This window comes from Parus major, chromosome 18 (genome assembly GCF_001522545.3).
Source record: "Parus major isolate Abel chromosome 18, Parus_major1.1, whole genome shotgun sequence".
Classification (NCBI taxonomy): domain Eukaryota; kingdom Metazoa; phylum Chordata; class Aves; order Passeriformes; family Paridae; genus Parus; species Parus major.
In genome coordinates this window covers 3,051,807-3,069,433 of record NC_031786.1, presented here as the reverse complement: position 1 = coordinate 3,069,433, position 17,627 = coordinate 3,051,807, and the positions used below count along the sequence as shown (strand labels likewise).

At 50.8% G+C, this 17,627-nt stretch overlaps 1 protein-coding gene across 1 annotated transcript; it reads right to left on the bottom strand.

Moving 5' to 3' along the window:
• Window positions 1–266: 266 nt before the first annotated feature.
• CACNG5 (calcium voltage-gated channel auxiliary subunit gamma 5) lies at window positions 267–15,980 on the bottom strand. Its single transcript, XM_015645445.2, has 7 exons — window positions 15,875–15,980; window positions 11,132–11,306; window positions 4,662–4,971; window positions 4,032–4,118; window positions 3,013–3,153; window positions 2,255–2,400; window positions 267–1,865 (listed from the first exon to the last, which is right to left on the bottom strand). Exons 3-7 carry the CDS (start codon window positions 4,867–4,869, stop codon window positions 1,608–1,610), a joined length of 840 nt encoding a protein of 279 aa, XP_015500931.1. The 5' UTR covers window positions 4,870–4,971; window positions 11,132–11,306; window positions 15,875–15,980; the 3' UTR covers window positions 267–1,607.
• Window positions 15,981–17,627: the final 1,647 nt, after the last annotated feature.

Sequence of the window (17,627 nt, the reverse complement as noted above, 5' to 3'; positions counted from 1 at the left end):
CAAACTTTTCAAATTAGGAGTCTACCCAGATAAAAACTAGATATGTATTACTTGCTCCTCTGGAGGAACTGGAGAGGAATAATCCTGTTCCAGAGCTGGCTGGATACACTCCTGCAGTGATGTCCTGTGGAATGGGTAATGGATGCAAACAGTGGTGCTGCACCAGGACTTGGCCCCTGCTTTGCAGGAGTTTATAAATAATAAATATTTAATAGCAAGTAATAAATAATAATAATATTAAATAATAATAACGAAGAGACCCAACATTCATTATGCAGTGTGCTACAAATGAGGTTAAAACTGCATATATTCTATGTCTTTTAATTAACAGTAAGACAAAACAAGCTCAAATATACCAAGAATCCCCAGACGATTTTGTTTTGAAGAAAGGAATTTTTCAGAAAGGTTTAAAATAACAAGAAGAGAAATAAAGTTTGGACAAAGCTCTTTCTCCTGCAAGGTGACAAGCTGGAGCTTGCACGAGGGATCACATCCTATTCCTTCCCTGCCCTTTGTTTTCCATCAGTGATGCTCTCCCCTGGCAGCTGCCTAAGGCCAAAATGCCAAAGCATCAAATGAAACTTTCCAACTTAAAACCTCAAAATAAAGTTTATATACACGCACACAGAGAAAGCAGCAAAAATGCCATTTTCTTGCCAAAACATAATGTAAGCCAACTACTTTGCTGCAGTGGACTTGTACCAATAATCTCAGTTACATCACTTTACACCAGTTTGGGATCTTGCCTTTCACTGAAATAACTTCTTTCTGCTAAATCCTGCACCTGATGTTTCCCATGAGAAAGGTTTAGGTTGTTTTCCACTCAATGCTGCACTGAAATTCTCCCATTTATACTTCAGACCTCCTGTCTATGGGACAGCAGAGGAAATTTGGGTGCTGGAGCCATCCCTCCAGCCCAGCACCTCACTGTGCCTCCAGTCCAAGATGGGATATTTAAGCAAGAGTTTGCAAGTGGCCATAGAGGAATAACAACCTGCTGGTGTTCAAGCCTGCTGAGGTCTCATCAAAGGATGGCTATTTCCCATTCCAGCCTGGCTGGAAGTGATATCCAGCAGTGAGAGATACCAATCAGTACATGTTCAGTCAAGACAAAATTTATATTTTTCTAATGCTGGTTGTTTCTTGGAAAGTTACACAAATCTTTGATGCCTGCTGGCGCTCGGGCCCGTAAATACAGAATTCAATGATACAGTCGAATGCACAAACTTTAGCAGCCTACCTACCTACCTACACCAAAAAAATACACCTTTTTTTCCCTTAGTTCTACTCTATTTTCTTTTTCCTGCTCTCCAGTCCAGCCCTGGATTTATCCCCCAGGCAGAACTGCTGTTTGCTCAGCGGGATGAGCTGAGAGAGGAGGACTTTGGAGAGATTCTTAGTTATGCAGGGAGGAATAAAACAACCCAAAAAAACAAAGAAAGGGAAACATCCCAATTCTCTAGGTTACACTATTGGTTATATAACCAATCTCTCTGGTTATATTTACGCTCCTATAAATAGAGAATTGGCCAGAAAGAGCGGCCTGAAAATACGACAAACGGAGTTGGGACGCGGCGACCATCGGAGCGGGCGCGGGGCGCCGGGGCTCAGCACGGGGACGAGGACATCTGGTCGTAGTCAGGGCACTTGAGCAGGGCTGGGTAGTTACTGTTCATCTGCAGGGACGCCTCACTGGAGATGTCCGAGGGGCTGCGGCCCCGTGCCCACGCGTCCGGGTGCAGGAACTGCCCCGAGTAGTCGGAGCAGTTGCTCAGGCGGGGCCGGTAGAAGCTGGGGTGGGGTCTGTAGAGGTCCTCGGCCGTGTAGCGCTTCATGAACAGGTAGACAGACATCACCCCGGCACTCTGCGGGACAGAGACACGGCCTGAGGTCCTCCCCGCCCGCGGCTGCACCACCACCCGAACAGGACAAAACAGAAATCGCCTTTTTTGTGCTGGTGCTGATGATCAAAAGCACCCAAGTGCCGTCACTTTCCTGGCCCCATTCCTTGGATGTGTGCAATGATTAATGCTCCACAACCACATCTCCTCCTCTGTTCTTCAGGCCTAGTGTCAAATTGTCATCAAATGCCCCATCAGTTGGGTTTGTCCCCCCCATATGTCCCCTTCACTCTACACATTACCACCCTACCCTCACAGCCCTCCCTTCAAGCCGGTCTGAGCCCTCTTCTTGCCCTCAGCCTCAGTCTGCCCACCCCCAGGAATGGCATACACCGGTTACAGGGTGTGGGTACCTCTGTGAGAAGGAACGAGATGGCAGAGAAGGCAAAGGACCACCCGTATTTGTAATTGAAGAACGACTCCGAGTCCTTGGTCCTGTTGAGCATCTCATCGTTAATGCTGGATATGTAGAGGACCAGCCCCACCACCAGTGACAGACCTGGAGAAGGACAGTGGGAAATGCTTCAGGGATGAAGCTGCTGAAGAAGCAGCTTCCTGAAGGCCTGACTTTGGGGGAAAGTAAAAGAATTTGGGAGTCTGCTTGCAATAACTGGGGGAAGGAGCTGCCTTCATGCTGCTCCAAGCCAGGGCACCCCTCTCATTCCAGTCAAGCATTCCCTGCTCAGGGAAATCTGTGAGCACGGGGAGGAGAGATCTGGCTCCAGCAGGAGCTGCTTCAAAGCTCAGCTGTCACAGCTATTTGTTTAGCACTCACACAACACCATGAATAAAACATTCACTTTTCTCGTGTAGACACAACCCAACTGAGCAGTTTGAAGTTTCAGATCTCTGCTGTGACTGATGAGCCATGAGAAGCATCCTGTCCCCCAGCAGCTGCTCCTGCATGGGCTGGGGGGAGCCTTTCCCCACATTTCCACAAACAAGCTCTGCATCTATCCCACAAGGTCTGATCAGGCTGTGGGAATGAGCTGGGAGCGATGAGTCCAGCAAGGAGCCACCAGGGCAGGTTAGGAGAGCACCAGCAGCTGCCAAAGCCAACGTGCTCCGTGCTCAAGGGCTGTCAGGAGAAAACCTGGCTTGCAAAACTCACCTGACAGGATGAAGAATATCCCCGAGACGAAGGCGAGGATGGTCCTGTGAGGCCGGATGTGGCCGATGTTGCTCAGGATGAAGCCGATGAACATGAAGAAGAGGCTGACCAGAGGGAAGGGGGTGGCAGAGCGGATCATCTCTGTTGAGAGGGGAGCAGAGGGAAGTGACAACAGGTTGATATTCCCTAAATGTTGTGAGAAATGGGCTTGGCTGGGTGAGAGGGCTCCAGTCCTCCTGCTCAGACCATGTTGTGTCTGAGTTTCTCTCCTTGTTAATGAGCTGAGTAGAACAGAATTATGGAATCACAGAATGGTTTGGGTTGGAAGGGACCTTACATTCCAACTCTCTGCCATGGGCAGGGACGCTTTCCACTATCCCAGGTTGCTCCAGGCTCCATCCAACCTGGCCTTGAACATTTCCAGCAATGGAGCATCCACAAATTCTCTAGGGAACCTATGCCAGTGTCCCACCTCCATGGTGGTGACTCTGCTTATGTTTGCATTTCTAAGGGTTCCTGTGTGAAGTGTTGCATAGGAAACCATCAGAACCTGCATTTTTCTCTAGCTTCACTGCATGTTTGCAGAACACTTCTATTTATTAAACCAGAAATGACTGCAGAATTCATCATGAGAGCTGTGACACTCCATCCTTAATTCATCCTGCTATAAAATGTGTAAAATTGCTAGGGAATAAATACAGCTGCAAATTATGGAGAGGAGACTAAAAAGCCAAACACTTTGATAAACATTAGTGCTGAATAGCCAGTGACAGGAAATTGTACAGCTTAGAGCCTCCGTGGGCATCCTGCCATTAGAAAGGAATGTCCTCAAAAGCTTATGAGCACACTGGGTAATTCCCATAGTAAAAAATGTAATTGCATCATTGTGTGGCAGCACTGTCAAGGAACTCAGAGCTTCCTTGGCAAGGACACAAAGGGGATTTCTTGGGGAGGGTCCCTAGTGCTTGGGACTCAGTGATTTGCAGGATGTAAAGGGTGGAACCCACCAAACCACTTACTCAGGACATTGATTGTGGATTCGGACGTCAGCTGGATGTTCATGGGCATGACGTATTCAATGGTGAAGCACCGGCCACGCTCCTCACCTGCGGCAGACACAAAAATGTGAGCTCTGAAGCCAGAAGGTTTAAGGTCACCCCAGGGGAGATGATCAGAGCTCCTCACTTCTCCCTTGACTTTTCCAAAGTGGTTGAGACTTTGTGACATTTCTGGTTGGTCACTTTGAGATTCCCATTCCCTTGGGTTCTATTCAGCTCTGTCCCTGCAGCCAAGTTTCTTCATCAAGCTTGGCACAGATGGAGGGAATGGTCCAGCTGACCTGAATCTAAATTTTGCAGGGATGAAATGGAAAGGTTTTAGCTGCTGCCCAAGGCATCGTGGCTGCAGCTCTGGAACAGGGCAGGGGGTCTGGCAGGGCAGTAGCAAACTCACCAAAGCCCATGTGCAAAGGCACATTTATCCTTTAAGGTCAGGCATGGAGAGGTGACACTGCTTGCCGAAGGTTGGGCCAGAGTTTGGAAGCAGAAGTGGGCATAGTCTCTAAAAATCCCATTTTTCTCGTCCCTTTCCTGTTGGATGGCACTGACACACATCAAACCAAGGGGGTGTTTTTGGCTGGGACACCCTACCTGCCAGAAAGCAGACCCTCCAGAGCCCCGAGTGCAGCGAGAGCTTGATCTCCGCCGTCTGGTTTTGGGGCTGGACGATGCCCTCCTCCAGGTAGAGCCAGTAGTCGGTGCTGACGGAGATGCCCAGGAGGCCGAGGCCGCAGACGGCGAACACGCTGCTGAGCAGGGTCAGCGCCTTCCTGCTGCAGGCGCTCATTGCCAACAGCATCGGGTCCGGCCCGGCCGCGGATGTGGGACCAGCCCTGGGCACGGAGCCTCGCGGGGAGCGCGGGGGACAAAGCTCTGCCCTCAGTTGTTTCTGCAGTCTGAGCTGAAAGGAGCCATTAGAGCAATCACTGACAGACAGAGAGCTTGAACCAAATCCCACCCGACTGCTGCCCCGTGCTAACCCGGAATGTGGGAATGGCACGGGCCTGGGAGCAGCTCCTTCCCTGGCTCCCTGGATGTGCTGCAGGTGAATTCCTGCTGCTCCAGCCAGGGCTGGCACTGATCCCCCAAGGGAATTGGTGTTGGGTTTGCTGCAGGTGAATTCCTGCTGCTCCAGCCCGGGCTGGCACTGATCCCCCGAAGGATGGAGGCAAACTGCAGCATCTTATCTTATCTCATCTCCCTGCTGAGCCTTATCAAGCCCTGCCAGTCCCCGGCAGGAGCTGCTGAGGATCACGGACACCACGATCAGAGATCAACAAAGCTGCTCAGAACTGCTGGAACAACCCCTAACCCCGAGCAGCTCCCATCACCACCCCTCTCCCCTCCAACACTGCCATTTTCCACTTCCAGGGTAGGTTCACCAAGTGGGAGATCATGCTAATTTTGCAAAAGCCATGCTACATTTATGACATCGTCAAACAACTTGAAGCAGAGTGGCATGACACAATAATCTGCTTTTTTTTTTTGTTGAATTGCTCCTTCCAGAGCTGCCAGTACCCTCCCTTGTGCAAAACCACCTTGTGCTTTGGAGGGAGGCAGGGAAATGTGGACAGAGAGCTGCAGCCAGGCCCTGGGAAAACTGTAAAGGAAAAACTCCCCTCATCCCAATGTCACTTATGTATAGCATCTTTTAATTTTTATTATTATTATTATTGTTATTATTATTATCATCACCATCATTATCATTATCATTATTATTATTATTATTTTATTGCACATTTCCCACTTTGGGGAAATTAGCAGTTCCTATGGTGCTCTGCAGACTGATTAAATAGCACCAGAAATCAGAGCTCTTGGTGCAGAGGAGAAAAAGTGAAATTAGTAGCGGGCAGGGGGGAATCCTCAGCAACAGAAGATTAAAGGAATAAGATCAAGAAGGAAAAAGATAGGTGTGAGAGGTGGCCTTGTGTGAAGTAGCAAAGAGGCAGAGAGTGCTACTGACTGCTGTTATAAAGGCAGAATGAATCACAGATAAATGCCGTGTCATGTATATTTTCCAAGGCACATTTTGCTGCTATTCAGCACTGCAAGCAACAAGGAAAAAATATCTAAATCCAGCTAGACAACAAAAGCTACTGACTTTCTAAGCAGGCTGCATCTCCCTTGGACTCCCTTTAGAACTGCACCAGTTTTGTTTCACACCCTTGTGCTCCCTTGGTGAACAGACTCCTTGGAAGAGAAGTCCTGTTGCTGTTATCACTGCAGTAAAGGTGGTGGGTTCAGTGATTAAATCAGGAGACACAAATCCTGCCTGGACCAGGAGATGACAACTCCCTGTTCCAACACGGCCAAGCAGACTGGAGGAGGGTGTTTTTTTCTAGTGCCTCAGATGCAAATGTATTAATTCTCACTTGCTTACACAGACTCTCAGAGATGCCAAAAGTCCTCACAGCTTGTACTTTTACACCTGAAAGCCTCCAAAGATAATGTTGTGCCATAATTCTCTCATGGTGAAAGTGAGTAGGTGATGCTGAGAGAGGTTTCTTGCTCCTCCAGCACTCTGAGGAGCTCTGAGCTCCTGCAGTGCTCATCCTCAGCACTTCTGTCTCACAAATCCACAGCACCCGCTCCCCACAGCCATCCTGGGCTGTGTTTGCAGCAGTTTCATTTAGATTAACACAAAGGAAACTTGTAGTTAGTGTGGAGTCCAAAGAAAGGCATTTACTGAACAGATGCAGCATCCAAGGTCTGTGTGCCCCTCCAGCTCACTGCTCTGGGCAGCAGTAAGAAGGAAAAGCAGGGAATGCTGCTGGAAGAGAGTCAAATTCTTGTGTGAAAGACAGAGAAGGAGAGGGAGTCTTTAATTATCGCATCTGACCCTGAGTCCAAAGCAGGCAAGTACATCTTGGTAGGAAGCAGATGTACTCGCACCCTCAAGCGCTGCAACAGCTTTGACAATTCCCTTCCATATGAAATTAAGGATTTGGCTCTTCCTACGTTCACGCTGTGCCTTTTCCCAGAAGGTTCCAGCCTACAGGAAGGGGATTGCTGTCTCCAGACAGCCCAAGCAAGTGCTCCAGCTCACACTCCTGCAAACTTTCCCTCCACCTTTGGCTTTGCTAACCAGCCTCATTTTCAGTGTTATTTTTTAATGCTTCCCTCAGCTAAAAAAAAAAATAGGATGTGTTCCCAGGAGGAAAACCTCCCTGCTAGGGGAGCAAGGAGCGAAGTGCTGAGAGGATGCTCAGATTCCTTTTCCCCTGAAGAATCAGGAGGAAGCAGCTAGAGAAGAAACTGGTGGCTGTGGGGCAGAGAAGCACATCAGCCCTCCACCTGCCATTTCCTGGGGCAGATGCCATTTCCCATCTCTAGGGATTCCCATTGGATTCAGCAATCAAACAGCCAAAACACAGATCCTCTGGCTCATCCATTCTTTTCATATAGCTCAGCCAGAGCCATATTTTCTAGTTGCTGCCTCAAAATGAGCAGCATTTACTACAGGGTGTCTCATCCCTCTTGGCATTTTGGTGCCAAAATGGTAGAAGGAACTGGAATCTATTCTTGGCTCACATATCATCAACAACCATCCTCCCTGCACATTTTCATTAATAACGAGCCAAAAATCATAGCAGGGAGTATCTGAAGGTCCAGATAAAGACACTTAGAGGGGAATAACAAAGTATTTCCTGTGATTTTTTGTCCACCAACATCAGGCACTGGAAAATAGACCCATTTGGTCTCATTTCTGTTGGTGTGACGTGAGCAGCAGGGACAGGGGTCGGGCGTCAGAGCTGCAACTCTCAATTGCCTCTTTCCTTTTCCCTCTCACACTTCAATTGCCATGAAATCATGGGTGCATTAGAAAATGATGCCTATTACTGCCTTGGCACATAGAATCCCAGCTGGTGTGATGGGGAACAGGGGCTGGGGTGGTGCAGAACATCTCCTTGAAGCAAATCTTCCCCAGGTCCAGTGTCTGGAGACTTCACAGGGCTCCCAGGGGAAAGGTTTTTCAAGGACAAGAAGAGGAGCTGGCTTGATTATCAGGGAGGATTTAGTCCACAATGACCTTTATCAATTGTGTTATGCTTCCTATGGCTGTTTGATTTCCAACTGGAGCTGGGTTTTAAATTAAATGAATAGAGCCCCAAAGATTTCCAGGAAATAGAACCTTAGAACTGTTCCTGTTCCTTCGATCACACTGTGCATTCTGGTAGTAGTCCAGGGAATAATAAAGGCAGTCTGCAATGTAATCTGCAGTCTTCATAATGAATTTCTCCTTGCCTTGGAGCAACAGTTGCTGATGGAAACAGCACATGGTCCTTGCTGGGCCTGAATCCTTTGGGAAATGAATGAGTATTGGTGTTTCTAACGCAGTTCACCCAGATCTAGGAGCAAGTCCTTATCTGTTGCTCCACAGTCACAGAAAGGAAATATCCTGGGCAGATTTCTGAGCCCACATCTGTGGCCTAATGGCAAGCACAAGCCACTGCTCTGGGCTATGTGGGCAGGCTGAGAAAAATGAATTTATCACTGGTCAGCTGCCTGGACAGGATGGGTCACCTCAATAAATCACTGCTCTGGGTTCAGCAGAAAACAACAGCTCCCTCCTGCCCTGGGTAAAGGCAGAAGGAGCAGGGCCAAGCCACTGATTTTTATGTGGCATCATTTCCAATTTCGTGACATTTGGGAGGAAGGGAAGCACTGCCAAGGTTATCAGAGCATACAGGAGGGAAGGGTTTGTTTGTGGAGAGGTGCTGAGGTCCAGGACAAGCCTGGTGGCCTGTGGCTGTGAATGTCTGGTCCATGCTGCAAACCAAGGGCCAAGGGAAATCACAGACTCAGCCATGGATCTGGAGTAGTGCGAGAGGCTGAGCAGAACATAAAGGAGGAGGAATGAAGTCAGTGAAAGGAAACCCTCTGAGTGAGCAATGGATGTAGAAAGAACATCAGAGATCTGGGTTGGAGCAGGAGAGAGTGAGCTGTGATGGAGCTGAACTGAAAGGACCAGCTCCCACCAAGCTGCAACAAGAAATTGGGCTGGCTAAAAATAAAGGGCATTCAAGCAGTGTGATCCCTTCCTCAGGACACAACACAGGCCATGGATGTGGGCAAAAAAAAAAAAAATAGGTCAAGGAGAGAAGGAGAGCAGCTCTTTGAGAACAAAACTTCTCAGAGCTGGCAGTGCTTAGGCAGGCAGGGCTGTGCTGAGGCCACCACTGCACTGTCACCCTCCTCCAGACAGCACAACTCACCCTGGCTCCCTCAGGGGCAAACCCAGGAAAGGCTGATTTGGTCATTAATAACCTGGTGAAACAGAATGATCCCAGCGAGCTCGAGGAGCACCCAAAGGGTGCAAATGCTTCAGTCCCAAAACTGGGTGTGCAGGTGCAGCCTGAGGGCAGCTGGGCTGGTGCTCTGTGGGCTGGCAGGGAGGGCTGGACCAGTGTGAGGAGCACATGGGGAGCTGACTTTAACCACAGCTGAGGAGAGGAAGAGGAGGAGATGGTGAGGGCAGCGCCCACGGCTCCATCTGGGATTGCAGGAGAAGCAGCTCCACAAACCTGACCTGGAAAGCTGGGCAGCTGGGAAAGAGAGTTCTGGTTTTGGAATTACAGCTTGGGAAGAACCAGTCTCTCCTGAAGCCTGGAAAAGGTGTGCTGCAGGCAGGAGAGGAACACAGGGCTGCTCTGGTTCCATAGAATAGCTGAAGAGAGCAGAGATGACTGCAGAGAAAAGTGGTGTCTCCTGCACTGACACACTGAGAAGGAAATTTCCAAAGAGGATATGGGTTGGAGCTGGTTCCCAGGGCTCCCAGGTGCCCTGTCCTGGGCTGCTGGCACTCACCACCTCCCCTGGCACATGGGGAGACAGAAATACATCAGGCAGCTCTAAAAGCTGCATTTGTGTCACGCAGATATGTCAGCTGGATTTCTGAGAGAGAAAACACATATTGGAAAAATTAAGTGCAGGAATAAATCTTTTTGATGTGGAGGAGGTTTAGCCTGATATTAAGAAATAAAACAGCCTATCTCATGGCAGTTTGAACAAGGGCTTGTAACTGTGACTACGAGCAAACAAACTTCAAAAGGATCAATACTGGGCTTGAAAGCTTCCCCTCAGCTGGGAACAGCAGCACGATGCACGGATAGACACGGCAGCGCTGGATCAATGGGCACACTGGGCTCACAGGCTCTCCAGGGAGCCTTTAAAAATAAATAAATGAATAAAAGGAAGGCTGGTTATGAGTTATTTAAGCCCAGATTGAGCCACAGCAATAACAAACCTATTAATTTTGTGCTTGTCATCACACACAAGGAACACCTGATAAATAATCTGTAAGAAACAATTTGGGAGCTCACAGGCTGCAAGGCTCACCACTAACTGATTTTGGTAATGAGATTACTTGGGATTTATCTCTCTTAAATTTGACTTATATAATTTTTCTGAGAAGTCCTCTTTTCCCTAGCACTTCCTGCGCTTCATTTCTTGCCAGAGTTATTTTTTACAGTTTGGTGAAAAAAATCCTGCTGTGGCAGTGCAAGAGCGATGGAAATGCTGTATAGAAAGCACCATAACTTGAATCTCCAAGGCTGACCCACTTCCCTCTCCTTCTTTATCTCACACCAGCCTTTTTGCTGTGGGCTGCTCAAAACCTGCCCTTTTGCCTGGGTCAGGTTTGCAGAGAGTTGTTACTGATAACTGAGCCCACCTCAGCTCCAGCACCAAATATCAGGAGATCAAATGATATTCCCAAGGTCAAAGGAGAAGTTACTGAGATTTATTTCCCACCCCAGCCCTCAGAGCAGACCCTTTCCCAAACTGGCCAGCTCTGCCATGCTGCTGCACTCGCTGGAGTGATGCCACTGCTCCAGCTCTCTCACACAACGGGTTTGGATGGACCCAGCAACTTCCAGCAGATAAAATCATCTCCCAACCAGCCCTGATGGTCCTGGTTCACAGGCTGCTGCACAGCCCCTGTGTGTACAGTCAGTCTCATTCACATGGTCCTTCTGGATCCACAGATATCCCCCACAAAACTTTTATAGAACCCAGCCCACCCACGTGTCTCCTTTTTCCTTGGTGGTTCAGGCTCTTACCTCTGTTAACCCCGGCTGAAGCGATGCTCTGGCAAGTGGAGAACCTGAGATGGGGCTGAAGGTGGGAAGAGCAGTTCTGGCAGATCAGCTGCAGGGATGAGGGTCCTCAGGGGAGGCTTCAGCTGCAGGTCTGGGAGGAGCTGGGAGTGGGATGGCTGTGGGAACCAGGCAGGACCTGAAGGGAGAGCACAACCTCAGCCCTCCCGCTCTGAGAGCCCCACAGGAGGGGTGCAGGGTGCTGGGACACAGGGACAGGCAGATGGCAGGCAGGGCTCTGCTGGCAGCTCCTGCCCTGGGGTGCTGTAGAAAAGCATCACACAAAGTGCATTTCTCGAGAGGGAAACAGGAGCTAAAGCCCTGAGCTTGCAGTATTGCCCCCACAGCCAGGCCCAGCTCTCCAGCTCTAACCCCTATATCTGTTCAAAGTTTACAACCCTAACAACAGCTGAGCCCTTCCCAAAGTCCTCTCTGACAGAATTCTCTACTCACAGTGTGTCAGAACGCTCACAGTCAGGGACCTGAGCCGAACTGCTGGTTTCAGTACCCTACAAAGAGCTACAAAAGCAGAATGAAAGAGGGAAATATCTAATTCTGCAAAACAAACCAGCTGGGGACTGTGCCAGAGGAGCTGCAGAAACCTGGCTGCCATGGGAGCGGAGCCTGCCCATTAACCTCTGCCTGAGGTGCATCCTGGCTTGGATTTAGATCCCAAATTCATGAACTGCAGTGACCCAACGATCCAGTGACCCTGTTCAGGCTGCAGCACCGAGCTTCCCTCGGCACAGAGCCAGGGATGAGGGAGAGCAGCGGGCTCAGCTGTGCACATCCACTCACCACAGCACCAAGTTGGGCTACTCTGGTGGGCTGTTAAAGCTTTAGCAACTGGTCCTTGTTCACTTCCAACTAGATTAAAAAGGGGAGAATAATCCTCTTCCTTGCAGCTTTCCAAGGTTTCTGTGTCCTTCCAGCAGCAAGGCAGGTAACAGGGACTCAAACACCTCTTCTGGAAGATATTGATGTTGTTTTAAACCGAAGTGGGTGTGAGCAGAGCCCCCAGTTCAGTGTAATCACTTCAAGAGCTGTCCATGAAATGTCTCTGGGCTATAAAATTTCATTGCTGTGGAAAGTCTAAGAAAAGCCCCAGGTACAGCCCAAGCTCAGGAGCTGAGGCTGCTCAGCAGAGAGGGGCCAACACCCCCGGTTCCTTCTTTTCCCCTTAACGATCTGTGCATGACAGCTTGAGCTAAATTAAGCATGCTGGGAGGTAAAAACAGCATCAAGAGCTAATTAAAGCTCTTGCACTCCCCCGTGTCGGTGGGTACCTGAGCTGGGGACACAGGAAGCCACAGCTCTTCCCCCACTCCTGCTCTGCTCACCAGTGCTGGCAGCTGGAGGGGTTTTATGAACATTTTGGGAGTGATAAATGAAAGAAAGGCAGAAATCCCCTGAGGGCTGCAGACAAGTGTCACAGTGGGCAGGCAGCACGTGCTGGCCATGGCTGCAGAGACCCGAGTCCCCTCGGTGTGATTAGAGATGATGGATAGCAGGGAGCAGTGCCTCGTTAGCCAGGAGATTGCATTCCCTCCTCCCTGCTTAGAAACCAGCTTTACTGCAAAGCCTCTGAGCAGCAAAACGATGGCATGAAGTGCAGAAGGGCTGTGTCATCCACACCTCTGGCAAATGAATTCGTGATGCTCGTGGCTGCCACTAAACCCAGTGACCACAGCCAGCAGCTGCTCCACCTGGCCTTGCTCACACATTTTGGGACACAGCTCCTTGGAAGCTGTTGGTGATGTCTTCATGCACAACTCTCCACGTGTGATGCTGAGCAGACACTGAAGTTTGGTCCCATTTTCACATAGGAAAGGTCTCTGCTTTATGCAGCTGGTTGGGTTTAATAATCAGGATTATTAATGTACATAAGTATTTATACATCACTGGAGGTACTAAACTTTCTACCACCCAGATTTCAGCAAGATTTGTTACCAGTTCCAGTATTTAACAGTAAATGTCCTGGCACACAGGGCTGGAAAAGCCATACATGATGTGGAGCAGCCTGAGAACAGCCAGCCACCACGAGCTGGTCAGGAGACCGTGGCCTCACCTGTCCTGCTCAGCACAGGGAAGTGCAGCCACATCCTGGGAAAGGCTGTGGGAACAGACAGGGAATGGACTTGGTCTCATTCTCCTCCATCCTTCCCCAGCCCAGCACCTATTCCCTGGTGAAACCTGGCCTGATATTCCCAGCAGAGCTGCTGTGGGGAAAAGGAACATCTGTCATAACCATTTTGTGTCTCTTGGGGAGGAGGCAGCTGTAGGTGCCAGGTCCTGCCCTGGCAGACCTGAGCCTCTGCTCCCTGAGGATGGGGATGGCATCAGGAAGCTCTGGATGGGCACTGGGTGGGAAAATGAATTATCCACAAGTTGTCCTGGGTCAGTGGATGCATGTGCTGTGCTGCTCCAAAAACGCCCTCAGTGCAGCCTTGGCACTGCTCTAACAAAGGTTTGCACTGATAAGCAGTACCTGCCTCATTAATAAAAGAAAAACTGTAATTCCTGTCTTCCTAAAAAACCACACACAAACTCCACTGGTCTGTAACAACCCATTTTCTGAGCCTGATTATGGCATGTGTGCTGTCCTTTGACAAATTCCATTGTGCCTGTAAATGTTTTACTACAAATATCACAAGTCGTGACTACACAGCTTTAAAAATCAATGTGACTTTGACACCAAACCATCTTTCTAGAACACACCTGGAACCCAAACTGTCTTTAATTTCAGTCATATTAAGACCCCCACATAACTAGATGATGGGATCTAGGTCAAAAGTTCTTTTCAAAATGCCACGTTAAACCCAAGGGTTTAAATCTTCCCAGCTGATTTGGGAAAAGCTCCTGGTGCTCACTCCATCCTCACACAGCTCACTGCTACCATTGAAATCTCTGCAGGCTTGTGCATTATTTCTCTTTTGTATTTTATATTCCCTCCCCTCTCCATAAATAAAGCTGAAGCTGCAAAAGCTGTGCTATGGATGCTGCCAGGTGGGAATTCATTCAGCTCAATGAATATATTCAACAGCTACAAGAGTACAGGAGGGGATCAGCAGAACCCCCACACAGAGGCATTTCTGTCCCCTGGGTGTCACTGGGAGCAGCCTGAGGGCAAGGTGTGACGGCTCAGGATGGGCTGCTGGGAGCCACTCTCCTGCCCTTTGGCTTTTTCCGTGGGTCCAGACGTGACAGGCTGAAATGTGCTGCTCAAACAGCGGCAGAGGAGCCTCAGAAAGGAGCCCAGCCACGAGGCACTCGTGAAACCAAAGGGCAGCAGTGATGGGAACACGGGGATGCTCCTCCAGCAAAGCACTCACTGCTGCTGTGGGAAACTCAGCAGAAATTCTCTTTTTTTTTTCTAGCTGAAATAGTCTTTTGCAGCGTTCTGGCTGGAGCAGTGCTATCTTCAGGGAATGCAGCACCCTTGCTGCCCTTTCCAAAGGCTCACCTGGACGGTGCAGGGACCTGCCGGCTCCGACGAGGCCTCCTCTCCCCCGGGGGGGTTTGGGGCACACAGGGGACACACAGGGGACACACAGGGGACACACAGGGGACACGGCGGTGCCGAGCTCGGACCCTCTCCCCGGGTACCCCCGAGGAGCTCCCGCAGCTCGTGGAAGCCCCAACCCTATAAACCGCAAAAAGCATCCGGCCTCAGGGGCTGCTGAAGTTCTGTGAAATGCCCGGCAATTAATCAGAGCCAGAGGCCGTGTCAGACCCTCCCTGCTCGCCTGGTGGCTGAACCAGCACATTTCACATTTATTTCACATTTCAGCACCTTCCCCAGGCTGTGAGTAAGGAGAGCGTGGAGTGAGGACAGGCTCCATGTCCCTGTTCTTATGGAAACACACTCCAGCCTTTCTCCTCACCCCCGGCACTTCACTTCACTTAAGAACCAGGTCAGGTTTTTCTCAATTCCCACTCCCCTCTCCAAGGGGTTTGCTACTCTGGAAAACATTCACAGCCTGACTTCCCGCAGATTTTATATTCCCTGGGATAAAAACACATCCGTTCCTCAGCAAAACGCTCCAAACTCGCCGCTGAGGACGGGGATGCTCTCAGCGCCCAAGAGATGGCCTCTGTTAGAGCAGCGTGATGGGGAAAAGCCCAGGGATGAAGATCTCAGGGAAGAAGCGCCGGGATTTTCCGGCTTCTTCATGCTGAGGTCCTTCGCTCGGGAATCGGGCGAAGTCAAACACCGGCACCCGAGCGGTGCCAGTCCCGGGCAGGGCACACGGGCAGGGCACACGGGCAGGACACACGGGCAGGGCACACGGGCAGGACACCCGGACACCAGGACAGGACACCCGGACACCAGGACAGGACACCCGGACACCAGGACAGGACACCCGGACACCAGGACAGGGCACCCGGGCGGCTCCGGCCGCGCCCGCCGGGGCTCGCTGCGCTCCGGGGCCGCGCTGGGGATGCTGCGGATGCTGCCCGGGGCGGTGCCCGCCGGCTCCCACTCCAGGGGGAATCCGGAAAGCCCAGGGATACCTGCCCTGAGCCCTGCGGCCCCGCACCCTGATCCCACCTCCCTCGGCTTTAAACTTTCAGGGCTTTCCATCCTATTCGGAACCCTCCCGAAGCCGCCTCCCGGATCGTTTCCGCCCCGTTCCCGGGACAGCCTGGCCGGGGCACCGGAAGGAGCCCCAGCCTTCCCCTCCCCACGCCAGTCCCGGCACTCACCGGCCCCGCGGGAGCTGCTCCGGGCGGGACGCTGCCGGCGGCCCCGGGGATGCTCCGCTCCGCTCCGCTCCGCGCCGGGAGAGCCCGGGGAGGAGAGGGCATCACATGGCGCCGGCGGGGCCAGCCCACCTCTCCCTCCCCTCCATGCCCCTGTTCCCTCCCTCCCTCCCTCCCTTCATCCCTCCTTCTCTTTCTCCATCCTCCCCGTTTTCCCTCCCCTCCCTCCTTCTCCATCCTCCCTTTCTTCCTCTCTATCCCCCACCCCCCGCTCACTTCCCTCTATCCTTCCTTTCCCCACTCCTGCCTCTCCTTTCACCCTTTCCCTTTATTTCCTCACTTTCTCTCTATTCCTCGCTCTTTTTCCTCCTTCCCTTTCTGCTTCCCCCGCTCTGTCCCCGGTCCCCGAGCTGTGACCGGGAGCCAGCCCCGCTCCTGCCCCTCTGCGCCTCCTCCCTTCCCTGCACCCCACACCTGCAAAAACTGCTCCAAGAGCCGGGCAGGCTGCGCTTCCCAGCACACGGCTCCTTTGGGAGCTGGGGAAGGGAAAACTGGCTCCAGCCACCGGTGTGAAATCCAGAGCTAAGGACACAGCAGACAGCGGGGAGAGCTGGAGGGCAGCAAGCCCAGTGTGCTGGAGAGAGCCAGCTTGGCAAGGCAGGGAGAGAGGCAGGGCTAAAGGAGAGAGGGACACAGGGGCAGATGCTGTGGGCTCTGGAAACCCCTGCCAGGCTGGGTGATTCAGCCAAAACACACAGAAAATGAGGCAGAGCCAAGAAGGATGCGGCTCCATGGAGGTGTCCAGCAATGGGACACTTCCTTGGATACAGCAGGAAGGACAAGAAAAGGGTCACAGACCATGTGGAGCTCCTGCTGTGGGAAGTGCCAGCCCAGGAGCCGGGTCCAGGAGCTCATGGACACCATCCCAGCACCTGGATTGTATGGGATTGTATGGGACTGTATGGGATTGTATGGGATTGTATGGGACTGTATGGGATTGTATGGGATTGTATGGGACTGTATGGGATTGTATGGGATTGTATGGGATTGTATGGAAATCTCTGCAGGGACAGCTCATTCTCTGCAGGGGCTTTGCACACACACCATGGTCCTCAGCTCCCTGGCTAAAACGTGCTGCATCTTTGCAGAGGCGTCCCCAGTTAGCAAAACATGACTGCTTTAAATAGAATAACTCAAAATAAAATGAGATATGAGATGAGGAGGAGGTGTTGTTGTTGGGTGGCTTGTTTGAAATCAATGGAGCCGTGTGCTCAGGCTCGTTGAGCTCTGTTTGATTTACAGAAAGAACAGAAGCTGGTGCAGATGTGGAGGTTTTGATTTCTTCAATCAGAACATGGTAGAGCTCAAAATAGGCAAGTTCCAGATCCAGACTGGTAGAAACCTGTGTCCCAGCAAGAGGCTTCTGGTTATTTTTCCTTGAGGGACTGCACCACATAAATTCTTTCACACAAAGTTACAGCAATACTTAAATTACAGTGAATTCAGCATATTTTCCTGGGCTCTTATTCCCATTTGAGGAATAATTTAAAGCAGCAAATCCCTTGGGGGTTTGACAGTAAGGACAAAGCAGGGATTTGGTCAGCAGAATGGATTCTGCACTGGAAAAGGCAAAGCCCTCTGGGGATGCCAGGAGAAAGAGGCTTCCCTGGGATGGAGATCATGAGCAGAGAGTTACCAATAAAATCACAAAGCTACAGGAGATTTGTTAGAACTGGGTGTTCCCCATGTGCCATCA

Coding starts and splice junctions, on each gene's coding strand:
- CACNG5 (XM_015645445.2), bottom strand. CDS start 4,869: ATGCTGTTGGCAATGAGCGCCTGCAGCAGGAAGGCGCTGACCCTGCTC. Junction 4,119..4,661: donor GAGGGTCTGCTTTCTGGCAG/GTAGGGTGTCCC, acceptor TGTCTGCCGCAG/GTGAGGAGCGTGGCCGGTGC. Junction 1,866..2,254: donor TCTCGTTCCTTCTCACAGAG/GTACCCACACCC, acceptor TCTGTCCCGCAG/AGTGCCGGGGTGATGTCTGT.